The 23,758-nt window shown below is 41.1% G+C and overlaps 1 protein-coding gene and 1 long non-coding RNA gene across 2 annotated transcripts; one reads left to right on the top strand and one right to left on the bottom strand.

The window, feature by feature from the left end:
- The first annotated feature begins 556 nt into the window (after positions 1–556).
- LOC126827918 (uncharacterized) lies at positions 557–9,266 on the top strand. The gene is made up of 4 exons (XR_007682895.2): positions 557–697; positions 3,220–3,843; positions 7,290–7,510; positions 9,134–9,266. It is a non-coding gene; the product is annotated as an uncharacterized LOC126827918 (long non-coding RNA).
- Positions 9,267–11,517: 2,251 nt separating this feature from the next.
- LOC126827916 (collagen alpha-2(IV) chain-like) lies at positions 11,518–15,598 on the bottom strand. The gene is made up of 3 exons (XM_050557498.2): positions 15,476–15,598; positions 12,978–13,099; positions 11,518–12,341 (listed from the first exon to the last, which is right to left on the bottom strand). Exons 1-3 carry the CDS (start codon positions 15,519–15,521, stop codon positions 11,595–11,597), a joined length of 915 nt encoding a protein of 304 aa, XP_050413455.1. The 5' UTR covers positions 15,522–15,598; the 3' UTR covers positions 11,518–11,594.
- Positions 15,599–23,758: the final 8,160 nt, after the last annotated feature.

The raw sequence follows: 23,758 nt of genomic DNA, 5'->3' as shown, positions 1-23,758 counted from the left end.
CAGTTCTAATCTACTTTAAATCGGAGTCATTCGATTGCATCGAGAGTTAAGTATGGTCTTGCCATGTTAACAAATGTCTTATTAATAATTTATATAACATTTAAGGCCCAAAGAAAGATCCACAATAGGCAAATGTAGCTCTTACATAATGTATGTTTAATTTTTAAAAAATTATAAACTAAACATTTAGAAATACTAATTGAATTATGTGTTTTAATTGTTGATTTATTTTTAAAAAAAAGAAAAAGAAACCAGTCTCGTAAAGACCAAGTTATTTTTACATAGAAAAAATAAAATAAAAAGAAAGAGTGACTTTAATAATGTAGATGAAGATAAGAGTGGGGAACTTTATTTGTTTTTATCATATCTACACGTTCTGCCGATTAACAAACTTGAAGCCGCCTAACAGAAGATTGGGGTGGTGACCTTCAAGTAGACGATAGCGTGTTGGGGCTTGATGGGCACGAACTTGACCAACCCACCTATCACCGATACAAGAATTCAATGTGCTCCTTTACATCCAGATTTATGAAAGGTCGCCGAGACGGTAGAAAAGACAAGGTGGGGATTACCATGTCAACGGGTATATTTGACAGTGGTTAACTTCTTTGCTTCATTTCTTCATGTAAGTTTGTTCGGAAGCGGGTGATTATCTTAACGAGTGCGGTAAAGATGACAAAGTTTATTATTTCTATTGGTAAGTTTGTTTGCTTTGTTTTTTTTTTGTTTTTTTTTAATTATTAAAACTTGAGGTAAAGATGACAAAGTCTTTTATTTCTTTTGGTAAGTTTTTTTGTTGTTAATTATTAAAACTTGTTATGTTTGTTTCTGTGTGGTGGATTGCAGGTAAACACAGTTAATACACATGGTGTTAATTTAAACAAAATGTCGTTGATACAACGAAACACAAAATATTCATAAAACGTGTGAATTGTTTGAGACCAAGGACCTGTTCCATACACATTTATTTTGTTTTTAAAGGACAATATTGATGTCAGTCATTGGTGTCAGTCATTATCACATATGTGATAGAACTAGTTAAACACGTTCCAGATATAATTTTAACACAGAGATCATTACTCCGATAGATGCGTTATGAAGATTTCAAGAAAGGGAAGTGACGAAAGCAAACGGAAAACACGAGTTATATCCTTCTATATAACTGACTGAAGTGACGAGTGATAACAGATACACGGGCGACTTTCTGCTCACTAATAATTCCTTTGAAGAATAAAATTTGTAATTATGAGTATGAGACTGGGAGGATATCTATTTTTCTCCTTTCCCTTATCTAGTGATAAATTTTCAGATAATATCCTCTCACACCAATATTGTCCTTTACTTCTAGAGAGGATTGCCCCTATTGAGTCCACGATCTGCTACGTGCAGATACGTTCGGATATTTTTCGATACCAGTGCTACAACCGACCTCAATATAATGTATGATACGACAGGATCACCACGATAAACCACGATTTCAATCGTAGCGCGAATCGTGATAGTGGGAACCTAGCAAAATCTAAAATCTCTAATAATATTTTGAGGAATGATGAATCCCTTGCCCCAGTATTGTAAAAGATGAATCGCTAAAACGAATATCAGTCCGAAAAATGTTTCAGTTCCGTCGAGTATGATCAATGGAAAATTTGTCAGTTTGTAAGTTTGCATCCTCTGTTTGAGTCACCTGGCGCGGTTTCGATTCCCCGGTTGTACGTGTCAAGGTGTAGGGTCGCCTGTCCAACCTCGTGGGTTTTCTCCCCCCACTGCTAAAGACCCCTACGCGCAAGTGAATTAATGAAATAAAATTGAACCACATGTTAGTCCCGAAATGATCTAGTTTGTTTCGAGTGGACGTTAAACCCCATCTCTCTCTCTCTCTCTCTCTCTCTCTCTCTCTCTCACAAGACCGACCAATTCTTTATCTAAATCTTACATGATGGCTATTTGAGATATTTTTTTACAAAACGACTTGGATATTTATGCATCGGTACCAATAATATTAACTAAATCGATATGAATATAAATATATTCACCTGATAGACAAACACAGCTCAAGGTTTGGAAATCGACATTTAAAAAGATCTACTTCCGCTTGATCACGTTTTCTACTTAAATACGTCATCATGTGTCTATGAATATTGATGAATGGTGAACAGACATGGTATCTGTAACATCCAGATCAATGTCAATGTTATTGTTCTTAATATCTCTCATGTACGTCATTCAATAGGCATCAATCAATTTTAGTTTTTTAAAATGTTGAATTATAAAATGAAATGGGGTTTAACGTCCTACTGTTCTGCTCCTATACTGGGCTAATGAAGACGGGCATAAGCCATACAGTGTGCTATGAGGGAAATTTAGCCCGGGCAGTGGCGGTACGACCTACTCTTATATCGAATTCCAACTGCCAAGGGATCTTTTACGTGAACGCCAATATGTACACGGGACCTAGGTTTTTCGTCCAATCCGAAGGACTAGACAGCTGTCCTTGTCAGGCCCTCCGTCCTGCATCACTGACAAGGGGAAACCACGCCGGAAAATCTGGATGAACTTTCTTTGCCAATACAGGGATCGAACACCCGACCTCCCGCCAGCGTTTTACCCACTTAGCCACGTTGAATTATAAGATTTTCCATAAGTGTAACGTAGTAAAAGTAGCCAAATACTAAGAGAAATATCAAAGAGTCAGTATTTAATTATATAAAATGAAGTTTTCCTATCGATTATAAAACCAGTTGCAGGTGTAAATATCATTTTACATTCTACACATCATGTCTTACACAAGCTTCCAAATAGTTAGCACGTGCGCGCTGATAATATGATAATAAGGTCTGTCATTGAGTCATCTGGCGTGATTTCGATTCCCCGGTTTTACGTGACCAGGAGTAAGATCGCCTGTCCAACCTCCTCCGGTTTCCTCCCACTGCTAAAGACCCCTATGCGCAAGTGAATTATTGAAATAAAATTGAACCATATGTTAGTCCCCAAAATGAAAAAGTTTGTACAATATTGTAGTCTCGAAATGATTTCTCTAGCGTGGTATACCTTTGTCAGTGGTTGCAGGGTGTGTGTATGTGTGTATGTATGTTGGGGGGGGGGGGGGGCAAGGATTTCGCCCAAGCACATTGTATGGCGTACGCCCGTCTTCATAAGTCCAGTCGGTGCAACAAATAGGGCAAAAAAACACGTTTAATTTATTTTGTTTTTGAATTACAGGTTTGATGGGGTTGATGATATTACAGATCCAGGCTCAACTGAACACGAATTGGCAACAAAGATTCTTAAACCGGAACCGGCTAAACGTTAACAGGGGCCTCCGTCAGAGCCCTCCAGACCTTCCTTCAGCTACTCTTTGTCCAGTCGGATATGAGGGTTATACTGCCTTCCCGGGAAACTGTACCCGTTTTATCCAATGTGGTATACCAGGACTCAATAGAGCTGAATTCACCTGTTCTCCAGGAACATCGTACAGCGTTGACTTGAAGCAATGTATTAGGAGCGAACTGGTCAATTGTGTGAACGGGGTTCGTCCGACAGGAACGGGCATTTCAGGACGAACTGGTTTGGTAAACAACCAGTGGAACACCAACAGGAACACCAATCGCTGGAACACTAATACGAACACCAATCTGAACAACAGATGGACTGCTACCAATAACAGACTGAATACAAATAGTAACAGATTGAACACGGGCCTTAATACAAACAGTAACAGATGGACCACGGGCCTTAATACAAATAGTAACAGACTGAACACGGGCCTTAATACAAACAGCAACAGGTGGACCACGGGCCTTAATACAAATAGAAATACTGCTCCTATTGTCAATTCGAATCTAAGTAAGTAACATTTCAAATTTTACTAATGTCGACAATATTCTTTTAGAGGAGGGTAGGGGGGGGGGGCTGGATGACCTGGCGCCTGGTACGTTCGGGCAATTTTATGCGCGAACTCTTAGTTCTTTTTTTACTGGCATGCGCACAGGTACTATTTCTTTTTCTTTTAACAAGTACCCAAATCGGGGATTTCGTGCGGAGGTAGTTCGGAGGTGAACAGTCTGTGAAGTACAACACTTGCCACTGTACCTGTGTATCGCTAATTATAAACCGAATGTGTGAAGACAGTTCATACATATCACTCAAAAATTTTTCAGTACAAACTCAGTTGATTCACGCTCGATTTGCTAGTAAACAAACCCATCGGTTTATTTTCTCAACAGTGTGACCCGAAGTGACCGCGGATTTATTGACCTTGTATGAACTTATCCATAGCTATATCCTTACACCGAGAGAAATTATCTAGTCTCGGTGAAAAGAACCATGGTCATCTGGTAGAAAATTACTTTTGTATTTTTTGGAACGGAAAACAGCGTTTTTAGAAGCAAACTAACCTGCCGCACATGAAGAAGTCATTATACTAATAATAAAAGGCGAGACCTCTTTTTGCGGCGCAGGCTTATCACTGAGTAGTAAACCGTCCACAAACAATAATATAGGAAGCCTAGTGACGAGTGTAGTAAGTAGGCTATAGACTATAGGTTTGAGTCGAGATTACTCGCTTTCGGTTTACTCTGTTTTTGCGATAACCAATTATGTGAGAAATACCATACTGACATTCGGTTTTTAAAAGTTGTACGCGAACTAAATGCGTTTGTTAGATACTGACAGAGAAGCCCCGAGTCGAACAATCGCCGCCCGAGCTGTCTTCGTCAGCTAGTTTCACAGTATCGTGCAATAGGTGTATTAATGTGATTTTTAGGTTTAACCCCGCAAACAATGCCAAAATAGTGTTTTCACTGCTTACAGAAAACTGAAATTTAAAAAAAAAATTTTTTATGAGGGTGACCCTCCCACACACTCCCTATCGAGCTGCCGCTCGGTCTGCGCAGCCTCATGCCTGGCACATACTGTCAACATTGTATATTTTTCCGTTTCCGCCCTTCCCCCCCACAATATATATTTCACGGCTACGTTGCGACGGTACCAGCATACCCAGTTGTTGACACCCATTACATCACTCCTGTCTAACAAATCATAAAGCTGTGGTGTTACGGTGGCGGCATAGTATTTCACCGTAACACCACAGCCACTCTAACCATTCATAATACATCTAACTATCCCTTTACAGCACTTCACTCCCTACACATTTCCCCTCGTCCTACTTTCCCAAACGTCAACAACACATCTCATACATCCAGTTCGCTGATTAACCCTTGTACCACGTCTACTGGATTTCACCTAGTGGCGTGCATACTCTAGCTACTTGTTTGTATACCTTCAAAGTTTGTAATGTCAACAATATTCTTTTAGAGGAGGGTTGGGGTAGGGGCGGGGGAGGAGGGGGGGGCGTGATTTCACTCAGTGGCGTGCATACTCTAGCTCCTTGTTTTTATACCTTCAAAGGTTGGGGTAGGGGCGGGGTAGGTGGATTTCACCTAGTCACGTGCATACTCTAGCTCTTTGCTTGTTTGCATACCTTCAAAGTTTGTAATGTCAACAATATTCTTTTAGAGGAGGGTTGGGGTAGGGGCGGGGGAGGAGGGGGGCGTGATTTCACTCAGTGGTGTGCATACTCCTGCCCCTTGTTTGTACAAAGTACAAAAACTGAAATGAGGATTTAACGTCCTACTGTTCTGCCATGACTGGACTATCGAAGACGGGCTTGCGCCATACAGTAGGCCCTACGGCCTACTTTTATTTCGAATTCCAATTGCCAAGGGACCTTTTACGTGCACGCCGATATGTACACGAGACCTTGGATTTTTCGTCCTATCCGAGCGACTAGACAACAGTCCTTGTCAGGCCCTCTGTCCTGCTCCACTGAAAAGGGGAGTCCCGATGAACTTTCTCGCCAATGCAGGGATCGAACACGCGACCTCCAGGCCAGCGAGCCAGCATCTTACCCACTTAGCCACTGTGGCTTTACAAAACAGAGAGATAGAGAAGTAGAGTCTCCTAACGTCATCTCAACTCAACTACTCATTTTGGGAGGAAACCGGAAATTCCGATGAACTTTCTAGGCCAATACCGGGATAGAACCCGCGACCTTAAGGATAGTAAGCCAGTGTCTTACTCACTTAGCCACCGTGGCTCCATCAAAGGGACTGGCACCTAAAATTGTAAGATAGGAAGAAATTTTAATTATGTAAAAACAGATAAAGTTATCAGCGATAATTTCAAAATTTCATTGAATTATCCAGTCAGGCTTTGTCCTGTCGTTGGTGTAAAGCGGAGGGCATAGCAAGGACAACGGGAAGATATTCCGAGTTACACTGAAAGAACCCGTGGCAGTGTGGATTTTCTCTTATAGCACACTGCGTCCAAGACACCCGTCTATTAGCCCTGATGGTAACGAAGAGTAGGACGTTAAACCCCAATTCACGTATTTTATGCAAGACATAATTTTACAAGCATTCTAATGACTAGATTAACCGTTGACAGTCCGTCCTCAGATCAATGGTTTGTCCAACCGGGTCTATAGAAATGGAATGAAATGGGGTTTAACGTCCTGCTGTTCTGCTCCGACTGGGCTACTGAAGACGGGCATACGCCATACGGTGTGATATGAGGGACATTTTGCCCTGGCTATGGCATTCTAACTGCTAGGGATCTTTTACGTGGACACCAATGTATACACGTGACCTCGGTTTTTCGTCCAATCCAAGCGAATAGAAAGCTGTCCTTGTCATGTACCACTGTATATATAAAGTGTTATAATATTTGTTTTTATGATTATTGTGATTATTATTTAAATTGTCTCGTGTAAAGCACCATATTATAGCCCAGTTGTAGCAGATGTGTAATATAACTTCATTTCATTCATACAAAAATGTTAATATTAGGACGCAATCTGATAAAAATACAGATCTATATTTCGTTTCGTTTTTTTTATACTTTCGATGGCCTACACTACATGAAGATCTGACCTGTTGTAGTAGAAGGTCGCGTAAGATGTCGTAAAAGAGCGGCTTTTGACCTTATGACGTCAGACATTGATTAATCAATCAGCATTATGTTTCTATAAGGATACCCACAGTTCCGTGCATCGCACACCAAGAACGAGCTGCAACAGACCATTGAATTGGCTCTTTGCTCACATCAACTAGAACGCCTGTTACATAACAACTCTTCCAGATCCTAGTGTAGTACAGACAAGTAAAACAAAATTTTGAACTATAAAAAACGAAACGAAATAGGATCTGTGTTTTAACCAGATTGCAGTAGGACGTTAAACCACATTTCATTTCATTTTTTATATTTTATACCCATCGATTCTGTAATTTCAGGAAAAACAGTTGAACTACGACTTATCAGTAACAATCGGGAAATATTAGACGGTGCACAATGTTCTACTATACAGAACCGCCTTAACGCTGCCTTGCCTGAATTAGTTCGTGCTTTCTCAAGAACATGTAAAGACACTGCTTGTTTAAATGCCTTACCAACTTTCCGTGTTCAATGTTCCCAGACTAACAGGGGTACCACCAATATCTTCACTGGCTAAACGGTAAGTAGACAGGAGAAAGTGGAGGTGGGTGGGGGTGGTCGAATGGTTTAATACATGCACTAGATCATAAGGCCTGTCATTGGCGTGGTTTCAATTCCCCCGCGTTTATGTTAGAAGAAGTAGGGTCCCCTGTCCAACCTCGTGGGTTTTCTGTGTGTCCTTCGCTGCCACCCACCCCGACTCACACTGCTAAAAGACCGCTACCGTAAGCAAACTATTGAAATAAATTTGAAACATATGTTAGTCCCGAATGTGTTGAATGGACGAGATAAAGCCAATTTCACTCGCAATCGTCATAAAAGATCAGGGGAGATAAAAACTCATTGAAACGTGCGATTTAGGATACAGACACCATTAAATGTCTATTTATAGCAATCGCCACTCTCTTTCATTCTCCCTTTTTGCACGACCAAGGGGGGTGGAATTGATATTTTCTGCCACGTTTTGGTAAAAATTTAATTACTTAGAGGCGGAAGGGTAACAGAGTTAGGAGGTTGGATATGGTGATATGTTTGACGGGTTTTTATATGTTTTTATATGCTACAGCAAAAATGTGTATCTCAAAATTGCATTAGTCGGTTTCAAACAAAATCCGGAGCAAAGGCTTGGCCATTTATTGCTTTGTATGTAGTGAAAAGCGTTCAGCTCGACAAAACTTTAAAGGAAACGTTGGAGCCGGACAAAGAGATCAGATAATATTGAAGCCGATGGGGAAATTAATGGAGCCCTATCTCTATCTCACCCTCTTCCTGGCTCTTCTTGCCAGTTTTGTTAATATGTGTTTAACCGAATCGTAGGTTTTGATGAATATGGACGTTTTTATCAGAGTAAAAGCATTGCCAATGTAGTGTATTTTGTGACGGATGGTTACGTGTTTATTTGCATGGTACCGGCTGAAGTAAATTGCCGCTATTCTCGGTATCCTCAGTGGTCTCATTCCGTTTCACCCCACTATGGGTTCATGCATGGGGTATTCGCATATTTAAATTATCTGCCCTTGATCGTATCCTGATTCTACGAACTATAAACCAGCCTCACTGTTTACGTTTAAAACAATATGGCGGCTTGTTCGGTCGATTATCAAAAAGTTTGCAAGAAATTTAATATAAAAGAAGTGACATGCACATTAAAAGCCAGGGGTTAGGGTAGTGGCACAGAATGAGACCATTGGGGGTACCGAAGATGATAAGACGCTGACACACAAATACTTGTGCAGGGGGTACCGAAGATGATAAGACGCTGACACACAAATACTTGTCCAGTGAGGCTCCTTTGTCAGTGATGCAGGAAGAATGGCTTGACAAGGAAGGGACGACGTACTACGATGCCGTGTACACGTTCGCGTGCACGGCAAAGAACCACGATAGTTGGATGGCGCAGCGCCTTACTCACCGTGCCTCCATGTATGATAATAATAAAGACAAGGAGTAGGGTCGCCTGTCCAACCTCGTTGATTTTCTCCGGATCCCCCTACCCCCAGCCTCTGCTAAGGATTCCTACGCGCAAGCTAATTATTGAAATAAAATTGAAACTAGACATAGCGTGTGTCGAGTGGACGTTAAACCCCATCCCTCTATTTTTCTTACTATATGAATCTTACCAAATTGTCTCATGTACTTTCAGAAAAGGCAGATGCTCTAGCGATGTACATAGAAGGGAAAGCTTGTATAATGGTCAACTCTACTTAGATTATTTATATACTGTAACTCAGTACACTCTCTGTATAACTTGATAAATAAAAAATATTCTGGGTTTTTGTTTTTCATTAAGATTTATAGCTCCTGTAATTTACCATTAGAACAGGTAGTTTCCTGTTGGTTGAATGAGTTCGACCCACTGCCCGATTTAGCTATAGACTCGGCAGACTGAAGCTTATGGCCTCAAGATCGAGGAGGTGCATACTATTGTTGATACTGTCATAAACTTTTCATAAATCCACTGCAATCTTTATCACCCGTCACCATCCGCGACTTTACTCAATTGTGTTTAAAACACACTTTTATCTTCTTCTGGGGACGGGGGGGGGGGGGGGTAACCGAATGATTAGCGCGTGCGCGTTGTATCAAAAGGTCTGTCATTAAGTCAACTGGCATGGTTTCGATTCCCCGGTTGTACGTGACAAGGAGTAGGGTCGCCTGTCCAACCTCGTGGATTTTCTCCAGGTCCTCCGGCCCCCCCCCCCCCACTGCTAAAGACCCCTTTGAAATAAAAACACTGAACCATATGTTAGTCCCGAAATGACCTAGTTTGTGTCGAGTGGACGATGAACCTCACTTCGCGTCTTGAGGGTGGGGAATTGGGAGATTGGTAACCGAGTCAAACTGGGTACCAAGCCAAATTTGGTAAAGAGTTAAGCCTGATACTGAGTCAAGCCGGCCACCTCACAAAACTGAATAGTGTCCGTCGTTAAAGCTTCTTGGATGAGTCAAAAGTCATGAGTTAGAAAGTCAAAAAATGTTAACAATAGTGGTGATAGGGTTAGCTATGGCGTGTGGGGCGCCAGGCAGGGTAAGCTTACTCTTCCGGCTACCTGTTACCACTGTTTGTCGTGTATTTTGTACACGGTGAACAGTCCATATACTGATTACACTATTTTGCCTTATTACACTATTTTGCCTTATTACACTATTTTGCCTATACTGTTTTTTTAGGACTTTGAATTTTGTCTAATGGTTTGGATTGTTCGTACTTTGTTTTATTTTATTCAGGATAGAATCTCGGAAAACGCTTAAATTTAATAAAGTGTAGTGAGCCAACAGGAGCAAAGCACAGCGAGAACATTTTTCACTACGGTGGGTTAAACCTCTACTTAAGATAATATCTTTTATTTAAAGTTTAACATTTGGTATTTCCTGGTGAACACTAAACGACAAACTTTTATTAAACCGATTAAATTTCTCAGTCAAATATCCACTGAGATAATGAATCACAATTCTTAATTGTTTTTTCAAGATTCGCCTTCAAACACAAACGAGAAAGTTAAACGAATGTATGTTTGAACAATTTGATCCATAACGAGAGAGAAATCGGAGGACCCGGAGAAAACCAACGATGTTCGTATGTAGGATTTTAAAAGTGGGGGTGCAGCAGAGTGGTGGGGCGCCATAGCCTCCACGTATGTGATATAAGAAAGTTTCGATCAGGGCAAATGAACCCATTGGCGTGTGGGCGCCCTTAAAACCGATCGATTGATCAGTGCCTTAAGAGCATTACTGTGTGATTATAATCAAGTGTATTATTTTATAATTGAAAGATTGTCAAATAATTTTTGTTTTTTGGGATGGGGTGGGGACGCAATTTCTCGGGGCGCCGTATTTTTCTGGTACAATGTACCCCTTGCACCCCGCTAAATACGGCCCTGGTTCGACATGCGATCTTATTCCTTGTCACATACAAGAGGGGAATCGAAACCACGCCACTTGACTCAATGAGAGACCTTATGATACAATGCGCACGCGCTACCACCCCCCACCATCTGTAACGTATTATAATTGATCTGAATTGAATTGGGATCGAAACCATACCACTTGATTCAATGACAGACCTTGTAAGCTAAAGCGCACGCGTTAAATCACTCGATCGTTGGATCATAAGGTCTGTCATTAAGTCAAGTGGCGTGGTGTCGATTCCTCCCTGGTCCAACATCGTGGGCTCTTTAAAGGTCCACTGCTATAGACCCCTACGCGTAAGAGAATTATTTAATTGAAATTGAACCATATGTTAGTCTCGAAATGACCTAGAATGTGTCAAGTGGGCGAGAGAGAGAGAGAGAGAGGGGAGAGAGAGAGAGAGAGCAATGGGGTTTAACGTCCACTCGACACAAACTAGGTCATTACGGGACTAACATATGGTTTAATTTTATTTCAATAATTCGCTTGTGCGTAGGGGTCTTTAGCAGTGGGAGGAAACCGGAGGACCCGGAGGAAACCGGAGGACCCGGAGAAAACCTACGAGGTTGGACAGGCCCGTGATGGATGAAGAAAAATGAATTCAAGAAAACAATAAAATAGATGGATCAACATATTTAAATATTATATACAGATATTTACAGATGTAATCGATGGTATGAAATCGATTAGTGGGTCTAACCCTGATTATTTGGTTCAGGACCTGGTGGAGTTTGTGGTCTGAGTGAACCCTGATTAAATACAGAGCCTTGACCACCTCGTCCGCTCTGGTATTGCGGATTACCTGGTTGACTCCCGGTTCCTGTTCCGAAGAATGGGGGAGTTCCTGCAAAGGGCTGATTTCCGAGCTGAGATCCCAATCCGGGTTGGTTTCCGTTAAGAGGCCGTGTTCCTGGAATCTGGGGTGCTGCTTGGAATTGTGTATTTCCAGGATATTGTGGCTGTCCTTGAAATTGTGGATTTCCTGGAATTTGTGGCTGTCCTTGAAATTGTGGATTTCCTGGAATTTGTGGTTGTCCCTGAAATTGGGGATTTCCTGGAATTTGTGGCTGTCCCTGAAATTGGGGATTTCCCTGAAATTGAGGATTTCCCTGAAATTGGGGATTTCCCTGGAATTGGGGATTTCCCTGGAATTGGGGAACTCCCGGCTGTTGACCTGCTGGAAATTGTCTTTGGACAACTCCATTAGGGAGAAGAACCAGCCTTGTTTGGGGATCATTCGGACCTAATCCTGAGTTTGCAAAATAGGGATTTGGTTGAAAAGCTCCTGGACCACCTAAGGCCGAAGAGCCTGCTGCCCCTGGAGGAAGAGGTGCGGCAATAAATGGACGAAGTTGTTCCGAACACCGAACTTCTTCTGATGGCAGGCATTGTCGTCGTCTGAAATCAAATAATTCACCATCCGGACATCGAAAAGGAATAACCTAAAGAAGAAGAATTAAAGATGCATTATGTAAGATTTAGATAAACAGCTGGTCGTTCTCGCTATAATAATAGACAAATATAGACAATGAATACGTTGAAAATTTCAGTCAAGTAACTTTATTCCAAGCGAAGATATGAGCGTTTGAAAATGTGGCGTTTATTGTGTACTTGAGCAACGGTACTTGACTATCGATAATCCACTTTATTGCTAAACTTTAAAATCTCGCGGGTGTTCTAATCCATTTAAATCTCGCCCAACCGATGCTCTAGAGAGTTGATTATAGGGTGGCATGTGAATAATTGTCTAATTAATTGTGTCTACTCGACACAAACTAGGTCATTACGAGACTAACATATGGTTCAATTTTATTTCACTAATTCGCTTGCGCGTAGGTGTCTTTGGAAATGAGAAGAAACCGGATGACCCGGAGAAAACCCACGAGGTTGGACAGGCGACCCTACACCATGTCACGTACAGTCGGTGAATCGAAACCATGACACATGAATCAATGACAGACCTTATGATCCAACGCGCATGCATTAACCATTCACCCCCCAACCGGATTCATAACACCCAATCCCAGACATCTACATTTGTCAACCTTGACAAGTCTCTTATGTATTTATCATCATACCTGTCCACTAAGACACCTGAAGAACGAAATACAGGTATCACTGGTCGGGTTAGGATAATCCCCAGCTAGACATCCTATGCTCTGACTCTGAAACTGACCATCTACATAACCTGTCAAATATGCTGAAACAGAGAATAACACGGTTTAATTAGCGCCAAAATACAATAAACGAGATTATAATCCTTAAACATACATTATGCAAGATCTAAATCTGCCTATTGCAGGTCTTTCTTTAGGTCTGAAATGTTATCTAAATTATTAATTAGACATTAATTAACTTATCCAGAACATAATCAACTCTCGATGTCATCGTTAGCCTGCAATATTTAGTGAATTTTGTGACGGATAATTTAACGTTAAAATCAGATCTACTGCTCAACGCTCATTGATGATTTAATCCAAAAATGGATAATCGAGACTATGTTTAATATCGTACCAAGGTTAGTAATGACGATGGAGGCTAGCCTAAAATTGAATCGCTAATATCTCGGTTCAAAGTGAAGCAATTTGACTGAAATTTTCAGCATATTACGTTTTCATTATCTATTTTGTAACTATTATAGCGAGAACTATCAGCTCTTTATTCAATCCTACCTAATTAACCTTTAATATATTGTTTAATTATCTTAAATTTGCCGTGATAATTATTGTGATCACCCGGATGCCCACTCTGTCCTAATAATCCCTATATTTTTGTATTCTAGGAGGCGCGGTGGCTCAGTGAATAAGACGTTGGATGGCTAACTTGGGGGTTTTATGTTCCATCCCGGCGTTGGCTGCGAAAGTTCATCTAGATTTCCCGAGTGGTCTCCCCTTGTCAGTGCTGGAGGAGAGAGGGTCTGGCAAAGGACAATGTATAGTCGCTCGAATGGGACGAAAAGCCCGTTTACATATTGGCGTGCAGGTAAAAGTAAGACTTCAATATAAGAGTAGGCCATAGCGCTCTGTCCGAGAATAATTGCCATCATAGAACACTGTATGGCGTATGCCTGTCTTCATTGGCTTAGTTGGTGCAGAAGAGTATAGGACGTTAAACCCCATTTCATTTCATTTGCACATTGGTACCATAATCAAACAATACAAGAGAAACTATACTCGGGTACCGCGCACACAAGCACACAGCGCCTCATTCCTCTGCACACACCATTCAATTCGATTTAGATGATAATATTTATTTCAGATGCCGTATTTTGAATTAACCACATTGCACAGTTTTAGAGACATATGCACGTCAACCTTAGGTTTTGCGTCCCATCCGAACGACTAGACGGATTTTCCGTTTGAGTCCGACAGACACCCCCCATTACACGTGGCAAACCAGACTTGAAAAAAATTCTACTCCGGGATTCGAACCCGCGGCATCCAAGATAATACCCCGCTATTCAACCACCGCTGGGTAGCTGATCAGGAAGTCTCGGGTTCGATTTCGGCGTTGGCCGAGATATTTCCTCGGTTTTTCGTCGCGGTTTCCCTTTGTCAGTGGTGCAGGACGGAAAGCCGTGCAAGGGCGATCTAGTCGTTCGGATAGGACTAAAACTCGTGGTCCCGTGTACGCATTGGCGTGTACGTAAAAGAACCCCTGACAGTTGGAATTCGAAATAAGAGTAGACCAGATATAGCACACTGTATGGCGTATATCATTAGCCCAGTCGGTGCAGAAAAGTAGAACGTTAAACCCCCTTTCTTTTCATGTTATATCATAGAAATATTTGAAGAACCCCGGGGAAGAACGATCTAAGTCATTTTTCAACGAACCCAGTTAATGGCGCCATCTGGTAGCAAATTTTATAAGCTTTCTGTGGAACAATCAATTTCAGGTAAAAACGATTGGAGTCACATCGAACCAAGGCCCTTCTGAAATGGCTTCCCGGACAAATACTTCCATTGTACCCATTATTTGACCTTAATTTGGCTGAAAAGTGGAAGTCAGTTGTTGTACTGGTAATTATGATTCGTATTAAACATCATTTTGAAGTTGTAATTAAACCCACTTGTTGTTCTGTTCGCGTCAAACAATCTCGTCCAAAAGTCTGTTTTGCCTTTAATGCGAAAAGACAAAAATGTGACTTAGATCGTTCTTCCCCTGTACTCTTCATTTGCTTTCATTGAAGTCCGTGCTATGAATCGGTGCTATGTGAAATGAAATGTAGTTTAACGTCCTACTGTTCATCTCCAACTGGGCTAATGAAGACAGGCATACGCCATACAGTGTGCTATGAGGGTAATTTTGCACTGGCAACGGCTCTACGGCATAATCTTATATTGAATTCCAACTGCCAAGGCGTCCTTTATGTGCTATGAGGGTAATTTCGCCTGGGAAGCGGCACTACGACCTACTCTTATATCAAATTCCAACTTCCAAGTGATCTTTTACGTGCACGCCAATGTGTACACGGGACCTCGGTTTTTCGTCTCATCCGTCCTGCCCCACTGACAAGTGGAAACCACGTTGGAAAACTCGGTGCTATGTAAGTATTGAATAATGTTTTATAACTTACCACAAAACACTAACAGCAAGGTTGTGAACTGAACCATCCTGAACATAACACAAGCAACTATTGTTCTATAAAAAATATTTACAAATACCGTGTTATGTTGTCACTAAAATAAATGATTCATAATTTTAAAAGTTTATATTTATACCCCCGACTGGCTTTTCTGATCCGATTAATCCGTTTATTATTTACCACTTGTAGTTGAGATGTAACACACGGTTGATAAACGGAAGAAATTGAAAAAAGTGTTGTTGAGATAGACACAGGGTATATTGTACTGTGACGACAAGTTGGACGTGATTTGTAGGCTGGTTCGATGATTAACTTTAGGCTAGTGTTGTTTGTTTGGTTTAAGACAATTAAAAAAAACTTTCCCACCCTATCCCGCCCTGCTCAATATATGTTTGGTTGACTGATCACAACTGGCATCTGAAAGAAATGAAATGAAATGAAATGGGGTTTAACGTCCTACTGTTCTGTTCCGACTGAGATAATGAAAACGGGCATACGCCCGGACAGCGGCACTACGGCCTACTCTTTTATCGAATTCCCACTGCCAAGATATCTTTTACGTGCACGCAAATGTATTCACGGGACCTCGTTTTTTCGTAACATCCGAATGACTAGACAGTTGTCCTTGTCAGTCCCTCCGCCCTGCATCACTTAAAAGGAGAAACCACGTCGAAAAATCCCGATGAACTTTGCCAATGTAGATATCGAACACGCAACCTCCAGGCTAGCGAGCCAGCGTCTTACCCACTTAGCCACCGTGGCTCCCGGCCTCTCAAAGATGTGCGATGAGTGGACAGAGTTTTAAAAGTCACCCCCACACACACCCACACCCACCCCACACTAGAAAAAATACCGAAATTTATTGATAATAATCTGTTAACTTTTGATATTCATTTTGATATTTATAAACTAGCTGTGTAACTGAATGTTGTTTTTATTTGACCATTTACCTGTTTTCTTTCATTATTTACTTAAACTTACCTTGTTAATACTTACCTTGCTAATGCAAGGTTCCCACTGCCGTGCGATTCGTAACGATATAATTGTCACTATTGAGTCCACGATCTGATACGGGCAGATACGTTTCGATACGGTCAACACGATCAGGTGCCCGATCCCGGTGTTGGCCGAGAAGAGAGAGAGAGAGAGAGAGAGAGAGAGAGAGAGTTTAGTTGAACGTCCACTCGACATAAACTAGGTCATTTCGAGACTAACATTTGGTTCAATTTTATTTCAATAATTCGCTTGCGCGTAAGGGTCTTTAGCAGTGGGATGAAACCGGAGGACCCGGAGAAAACCCACGAGGTTAGACAGGCGACCCTACTCCTTGTCACGTACAACCAGGAGAATCAAAACCACGCTAGTTGACTCAATGACAGACCTTATGATATAGCGTGCACGAGCTAGCCATTCGGCAATCCAGCCCCCCCCCCTCCACCCCACCCCGACTGAGAAAGGTCATCGCGATTTTCCAGCAGATTCATCCCTTAAAACAATCTTATATTTATATTTGTAAACATTTGTTGCACACATACTGTGTTCACAGGAATAAAATTTGTACAATATAAGATTTTAGCGGACACTGACTATTAACAATATAAGAGAGAGAGAGATGTGGTTTAACGTCCACTCGACAAAAAATAGATCATTTCGGGACTAACATATGATTCAATTTTATTTCAATGATTCACTTGCACGTAGGTGTCCACTTGACACATTCTATGTCATTTCGGGACTAATATATTGTTCAATTTCATTTCTTCCGCGTAGGGGTCTTAAGTAGTGGGAGGAAACCGGGGGACCATTTCGAGATCATTTCGAGGCTACAATGTTGTACAATATATTTGTCTAGGGGGAACCAGAGAATCTATTTTTTTAAGGATAACATGGAAGTTTATCAAACTTGTTCTTAACCAATTTGAACTTGTGAGAGGTCTTTAGCGTTGTGTGACTGGTTGGATGGCCGAATGGTTAGCACGTGCGCGCTGTATCATTGAGTCAACTGGCGGGGTTTCGATTCCCTGGCTGTACGTGACAAGCAGTACGTGGGTTTTCTCCGGGTCCTTCGGTTTCCTCCCACTGCTAAAGACCCTTACGCGCAAGCGAATTATTGAAATAAAATTGAACCATGTGTTAGTACCGAAATGACCTAGTTTGTGTTGAGTGGACGTTAAACTCTCTCTCTCACCCTCTCTCTCTCCCGCACGCGCGCCATGGGGTTACCAGAGAATCTATGTTATAAAATAGAATATGGAAGCTGTATCAAACTTGTTTTTAATCCATTTGTACTTAATATAAGTCTCATCATATCTCACACATTAATGATAAATATACAAGTAAAAAAAACCCATGTATATTTACATCCGAAATATCATCGAAATTAATATAAATGGTTTCTTCCTCTTGTTATACTGTGACCCTTACCCCAGGTATTAAAACTGACACGAGACTGAAGTCATCTCGTACACCTGCTTAAAAATGGCGGAAATGCTACCACTTCTCCAAGTTTTTCACATTCCTTTTATTTTATTTAAATTAGATGATCACCTATCAGTGAATCAGTGTAATTTTTCTAGTTGCCATAACAACATTTCAAGATGAATAATTTTATTTGGATATTTGTAGTTTTATTAGTGGGTGAGTGTTTAAAAACCATTTATATTTTTATCCATTTTTAAAATGTAGCTTTATTATTGTGTTTTTCTTTTTATTATTTAAATTTGTTTGGTTTTGTTTGCGGGTAGCGATTCGTTTTATTATTAGTCGTTTATTTTTGGCTGTTATTATTAACTTCTTGAATGAAAGGTGTTCTGATAAATTAAATCCCAAAGCGTTTATTTGGCAAAACCAAAGTAAGAATGAAAGATTTGAATAATAATGGTCATATCTGTGGAAAAGGACAACAGAAATATGTTAGATATGTGAACTTCTCGGATGTCTTATCATTGTTCTAAAAAGAGGGGAGCCACGGTGGCTGGTTGGTTAAGACGCTGGCTCGCTAGCCTGGAGGTCGGGTGTTCGATCCCTGCATTGGCGGAGAAAGTTCATCTGGATTTTCCGACGTGGTTTCCCCTTGTCAGTGGTGCAGACCGGAGGACCTGACACGGACAGCTGTCTAGTCCTTTGGATGAGACGAAAAACCGAGGTCCCGTGTATACATTGGAATGCACGTAAAAGATCCCTTGGCAGTTGGAATTCGATATAAGAGTAGGCGATAGTGCCGCTGCCCGGGCAAAATTTCCCTCATAGCACACTGTATGGCGTATGCCCGTCTTCATTAGCCCAGTATAGGAGCAGAACAGTAGGACGTTAAACCCCATTTCATTTCATTTCATTTTCATTTCTAAAAAGAGTAAGCATACCCAGACACCATACACGACACCCGTCTCTAATCCAGAATTCTTAAAATTCGATGAGGAGTAAAAAGAAACACCGCTCCAAGGACAGATATTGCACGCGTAACCATAGCACCCACCCTCTCATATTTCAAACGTAACCATATAAATGAAAATTACAATGTTGGTCTCAAAATGACCGAAATCTTGTGTTAGATATGAAGTAATGACGGGTATGGTCCACAGGGCAGGATGTGTTTACTCTTTCTGGGAGCCGCGGTGGCTCAGTGAGCAAGACGTTGGCTCGCTATCCTGGAGGTCCTGGGTTAGATCTCGGTGCCATCGGAATTTTCCGGCGTCGATCCCTCTTGTCAGTGGTGCGGGACGGATGGTCTGGCAAGGAACAACGTATAGTCGTTCGGACGGGACAAAAAGTCGAACTCCCGTGTACACATTGACGTACCCGTAAAAGAACCCTTAACGGGTTGGGTTTCGATTTAAGAGTAGGGCATAGCGCCACTGCCAGGGCAGCATTCCCCCCATCAGCCCTGTCGGAGCAGAAAAGTATGATGTAAAACCACATTTCATTTTGTTTACTCGTTCTAGGAAACTCTGATGCGTTTCCCCTTACAAATGAGGGGGGTTAGATGGCTGAATGGTTAGCGTGTGCGCGCTGTATCATAAAGTCTGTCATTGAGTCAACTGGCATGGTTTCGATTCCCCGGTTGTACTTGACAAGGAGTAGGGTCGTCTGTCCAACCTCGTGGGTTTTCTCCGGTTTCCTCCAACTGCTAAAGACCCCTACGCGCAAGCGAATTATTGAATAAAATTAAAACTATATGTTAGGCCCGAAATGACCTAGTTTGTGTCAAATGGACGTTAAACTCCCTCTATCTCCCATACAAATGAGAAGCTTGCATAACAGGTTTTGTATTTTAAAATGCGGTTAAATTATGACATTTGCTATATCCTAGTAAACAACTGGTTTAACCTAAAGTGTGAAAACGATGGTGAGCTAAAGATTAAAACCTTAAAAGATTAGCATTTAGCATCAAATGTTAAGCTTTCATTTTTTACTATTGAAATTAGTAAAAGTTTCTAAATCCTTAAATATCAGGTTTTATACGGAATGTTGCACGACTGTGAGAAATGTTTTGTTTACGTACGAGGAACTTTTTATGAGATAAATTACACGTAATCGGTAACCGCAGGATTAAAATAGTCTATATGTTTATATGCACTTGGGTACAGAAGGAATGAGATATATATATGTAGGGAGTAGCGCCGCTGCCCGGGCGAAAGTTACATCAAAGCATACTGTATGGCGCATACCCGTCTTCATAAACCCAGCCAACACGGCAAATTTCTCTCGTAACACACTGCTTGAAGACTTTTCAGCTCGACTACATGGCGTATACCTGGCTTCATTAGCCGAATCGGAACAGAGCAGCAGACCAGTAGGACGTTAAATCATATTTTATTTTCATCGAATTTCAACTATCAGTGCTTGTTTTACGTGAATGTCATGTACATGGACCTCGGTTGTTTGTTCCTTTCCAGGTCCACCATCCTGCACTACACTACTGACATAGGAAAATCACGTTGCCATATACGGAACCTATCTGAGCTAACATTAAGCACCCAGTCCTCTACCCGCAAACGTAACCTATCTGATCTAATATTAAGCACCCAGCCTCCAACCCACATGCGGAACCAATCTGCGCTAGCCTAAAGCACCCAGTCCCCCACCGGCAAACGAAACCTACCCGCGCTAACATTAAGCACCCACTCCCCTACCCGCAAACGGAACCTATCTGCGCTAACATTAAGCACCCAGTTCCCCACCCATAAACGGAACCCATCTGCGCTAACATTATGCGAAGGTGTAAGAAAAGATCGTGGCCGCGACAATATTGCCTTTTTCATTTTCTTGCAACTCAAACGGAACCTATCTGTGCTCGCATTAAGCACCCAGTCCCCCACCCAGCCATAAACCCGTGATTCACTGCTTTGTTAAATAGTTAAATACGGTTACAATGCCAGTGGTAGATAAATCCAGATATTGAGCTAAAAAATGAAAACTGACTTTTGTATTTTGTATTTTCAGCCGCATCTCTTGTGGAATCAAAACCATTGAAGTTAGGAAAGAGAGTGAAACGATCCGATTATAGCGGAGGGGACGGCAGCTACAGTTCTGATGGTGGTGATTATGATGGTGGTATGGACGGGGGTAGCAGCGAAGATTGGGGAGGTATGGGAGGTACCAGCAGTGCATATCGTGGTGGATATCGAGGAGGTTATGGAGGATCATCTTCGGGAAGGAGGAATTTCGGTTACCTCGAACCCGGAGCCCACCATGGCTACTTCCCCAGTTATCTAGGAGCTGGTGTCGGTGGTGGTATTTACGGTGGCGGAGTTTACAATCCCACATCGTATCTTAACCCTGGTCTTACTGGTTACGGCTTTTCTTCAACGGCTGCTGGATTCCCATCGACAGGATTCGGATATCGATCTACCGGATTCGGTTATCCATCGACAGGTTACGGTTATCCATCAACAGGCTACGGATATCCGTCCACAGGTTACGGATACGGCGGATACGGACTCTCTGGTACGGGCTACGGATACGGATCTACCGGATTGGGCTACGGATCTACAGGATTGGGCTACGGATCTACAGGATTGGGTTATTCGCCTAATTTGTATTCCAGCTACGGCTCTTACAACCCATATGGCCAGACCTACCCGCTTTACTCATCAACAGGCTTAGGAACATTCCCTAATACTGTTGGTTAACCTGAGATCCAGTCTGACCCTCCAAGAGACTCTTATGAAACAGAAAAAAACCGATTCATCTACGACAAAGACATCTTCGCCCACAGGATTTAGCTTTCGTGGTTTTCGATCCTATTTAAAATATTTATTATAATGTTATTTAGTGAACTCTTGTCATTTGATCATCATAATCATAGCATTACATTTTATGTGAATATTTCTAAGCACTGTGTTACATATTAGTATACAGTTCACACCACCCATTCCTTTCACTCATTCGTCAATGATTCATTTTGTAGAATGTATATTGTTATGTATTAATGTCATTAAAGCCACTTTAAATAATCGTTTTGCAGTAAATGAAATGAAATGGAGTTTATGGACTGTGTCCATCCCATCCCAATCTATTTGAGCTGTCTACGGCCTGAACCTCAATTGACACACCTTACCCCTGCTGCATGCAATAAGATTAAAGCGGAAATTGCAATTTTTTAAGTTATATTTTTAAAATTTATTAAAATAAAGCCTGAAAATAGATGGTATCCATAAACAGTCCTACCTTGTTAAAGAATAATCCTATTAATCCTATAATTCACTATTGCCAGCTGAGAAATTGGCAAAAATATCATTTTTCTCTTCATTTTCAAACATTTGAAAAAAGCTACTCCATGGTGGAGAATAGAAAACAACGGAGGTAATTGGGAGATTATTTCCTGTGTAAATGAGTTCTAAGTGTGAGAATGACACCTATGATCGTATAATTGTGAGTTGACAACCTATTGAGCAAAAGACATAGAAATAATTACGTTTTGACTTTCTTAGAAAATTTGCAATTTCCGCTTTAAAACACAGATGAAACGAACTGTCGAGTAGCGATATTACTGTGTTGAGTACGGTTGTTGTTGTTCATAGTGTTTAACGTCCGCTTCCACCGAAGCTGATATCGCAGGTAATTGAGTACGTAGTCTTTGTTACAGCAGTTAATGTGGCGCGGAGGTACCCCCCACCCCCCACCAGGAGCAAAAAATGATCCTTGTCAAGGTATGGAAGTAATGAAACCATACATCAAGTTTCATCACTCTCACTTAATTTGAACTAACGTTATCGTGCCCCAAAGTATCAACCAATCAAATTGCTTATCTCTGCTTAGCCTTAGCAGAAAATGGTCATCTACGAACTCCATCGGACATTCACCTGATAAACACTTACACCAAGTTTGAACATTCTAGCCTAATTAGTTACAGTGTCCCCCAAAAATTTGACGGGCAGAGACGGACGGACAGACAGACAGAGCTAATCTTTGTTAGGATTAACATAACTCTAACTACCAGCTAACCCACCCTAACTAAGTTATTTCATGTCAAGTGGACCAAATTCTAAAAATGTTGTGAAGTGCCCCCCCCCCCCCTCAGTAAATTATGAAAAACAAATATAATGTTCTTGGAAGGTTTTTTCCATGATGATCAGGCAATTAGAAGTATTATAATCAATACATTCAAACCGGACAAAATCATAATTTACTGATCAAATATTATCTAACTAGAAGATATAAAATCAGCACACCAAAATCGCGTCATAGAATAGTAGTCTCAAAACTTGCAAAAAGAATGATACCCTAATAAAAAAGACAAAGAATGATACCCTAATAAAAAAGACAATCTCCTCAACATGAATTGTAGAGTCATATAACTTTGCAGTTATGTATATACATGAATTTTTATGTACTACAACAAATATGTTTTCATAATATTCTGAGGGGGTGGCGGGGGTGGGGGGTCACTTTACAAGTGACCCAATTACGAGCTAATCTTTATTAGGATTAACCTAACTCTAATCACGAGCTAATCTTTATTAGGATAATCCTAACCCTAACCACGAGTTAATCTTTGTTAGGAATAACCTAACTGTAACTATGAGCTAATCTTTGTTAGGAATAACCTAACTGTAACTCCGAGCTAATCTGTGTTAGGAATAACCTAACTGTAACCACGAGTTAATCTTTGTTAGGAATAACCTAACTGTAACCACGAGCTAATCTTTGTTAGGAATAACCTAACTGTAACTACGAGTTAATCTTTGTTAGGAATAACCTAACTGTAACCACGAGCTAATCTTTGTTAGGAATAACCTAACTGTAACTACGAGTTAATCTTTGTTAGGAATA

This window comes from Patella vulgata, chromosome 7 (assembly GCF_932274485.2).
Source record: "Patella vulgata chromosome 7, xgPatVulg1.2, whole genome shotgun sequence".
Lineage (NCBI taxonomy): Eukaryota > Metazoa > Mollusca > Gastropoda > Patellidae > Patella > Patella vulgata.
The sequence above is the reverse complement of the archived record's forward strand: the minus strand, read 5'-3'. Positions and strand labels throughout refer to the sequence as shown.

What these genes read in the sequence shown, in the direction of transcription:
- LOC126827916 (XM_050557498.2), bottom strand. Translation starts at nt 15,521, where the DNA reads ATGTTCAGGATGGTTCAGTTCACAACCTTGCTGTTAGTGTTTTGTG. An exon ending in CTTGCTGTTAGTGTTTTGTG is followed by an intron (nt 13,100 to 15,475) that starts GTAAGTTATAAA and finishes TCTCTGTTTCAG; the next exon opens with CATATTTGACAGGTTATGTA. An exon ending in TCAGGTGTCTTAGTGGACAG is followed by an intron (nt 12,342 to 12,977) that starts GTATGATGATAA and finishes CTTCTTCTTTAG; the next exon opens with GTTATTCCTTTTCGATGTCC.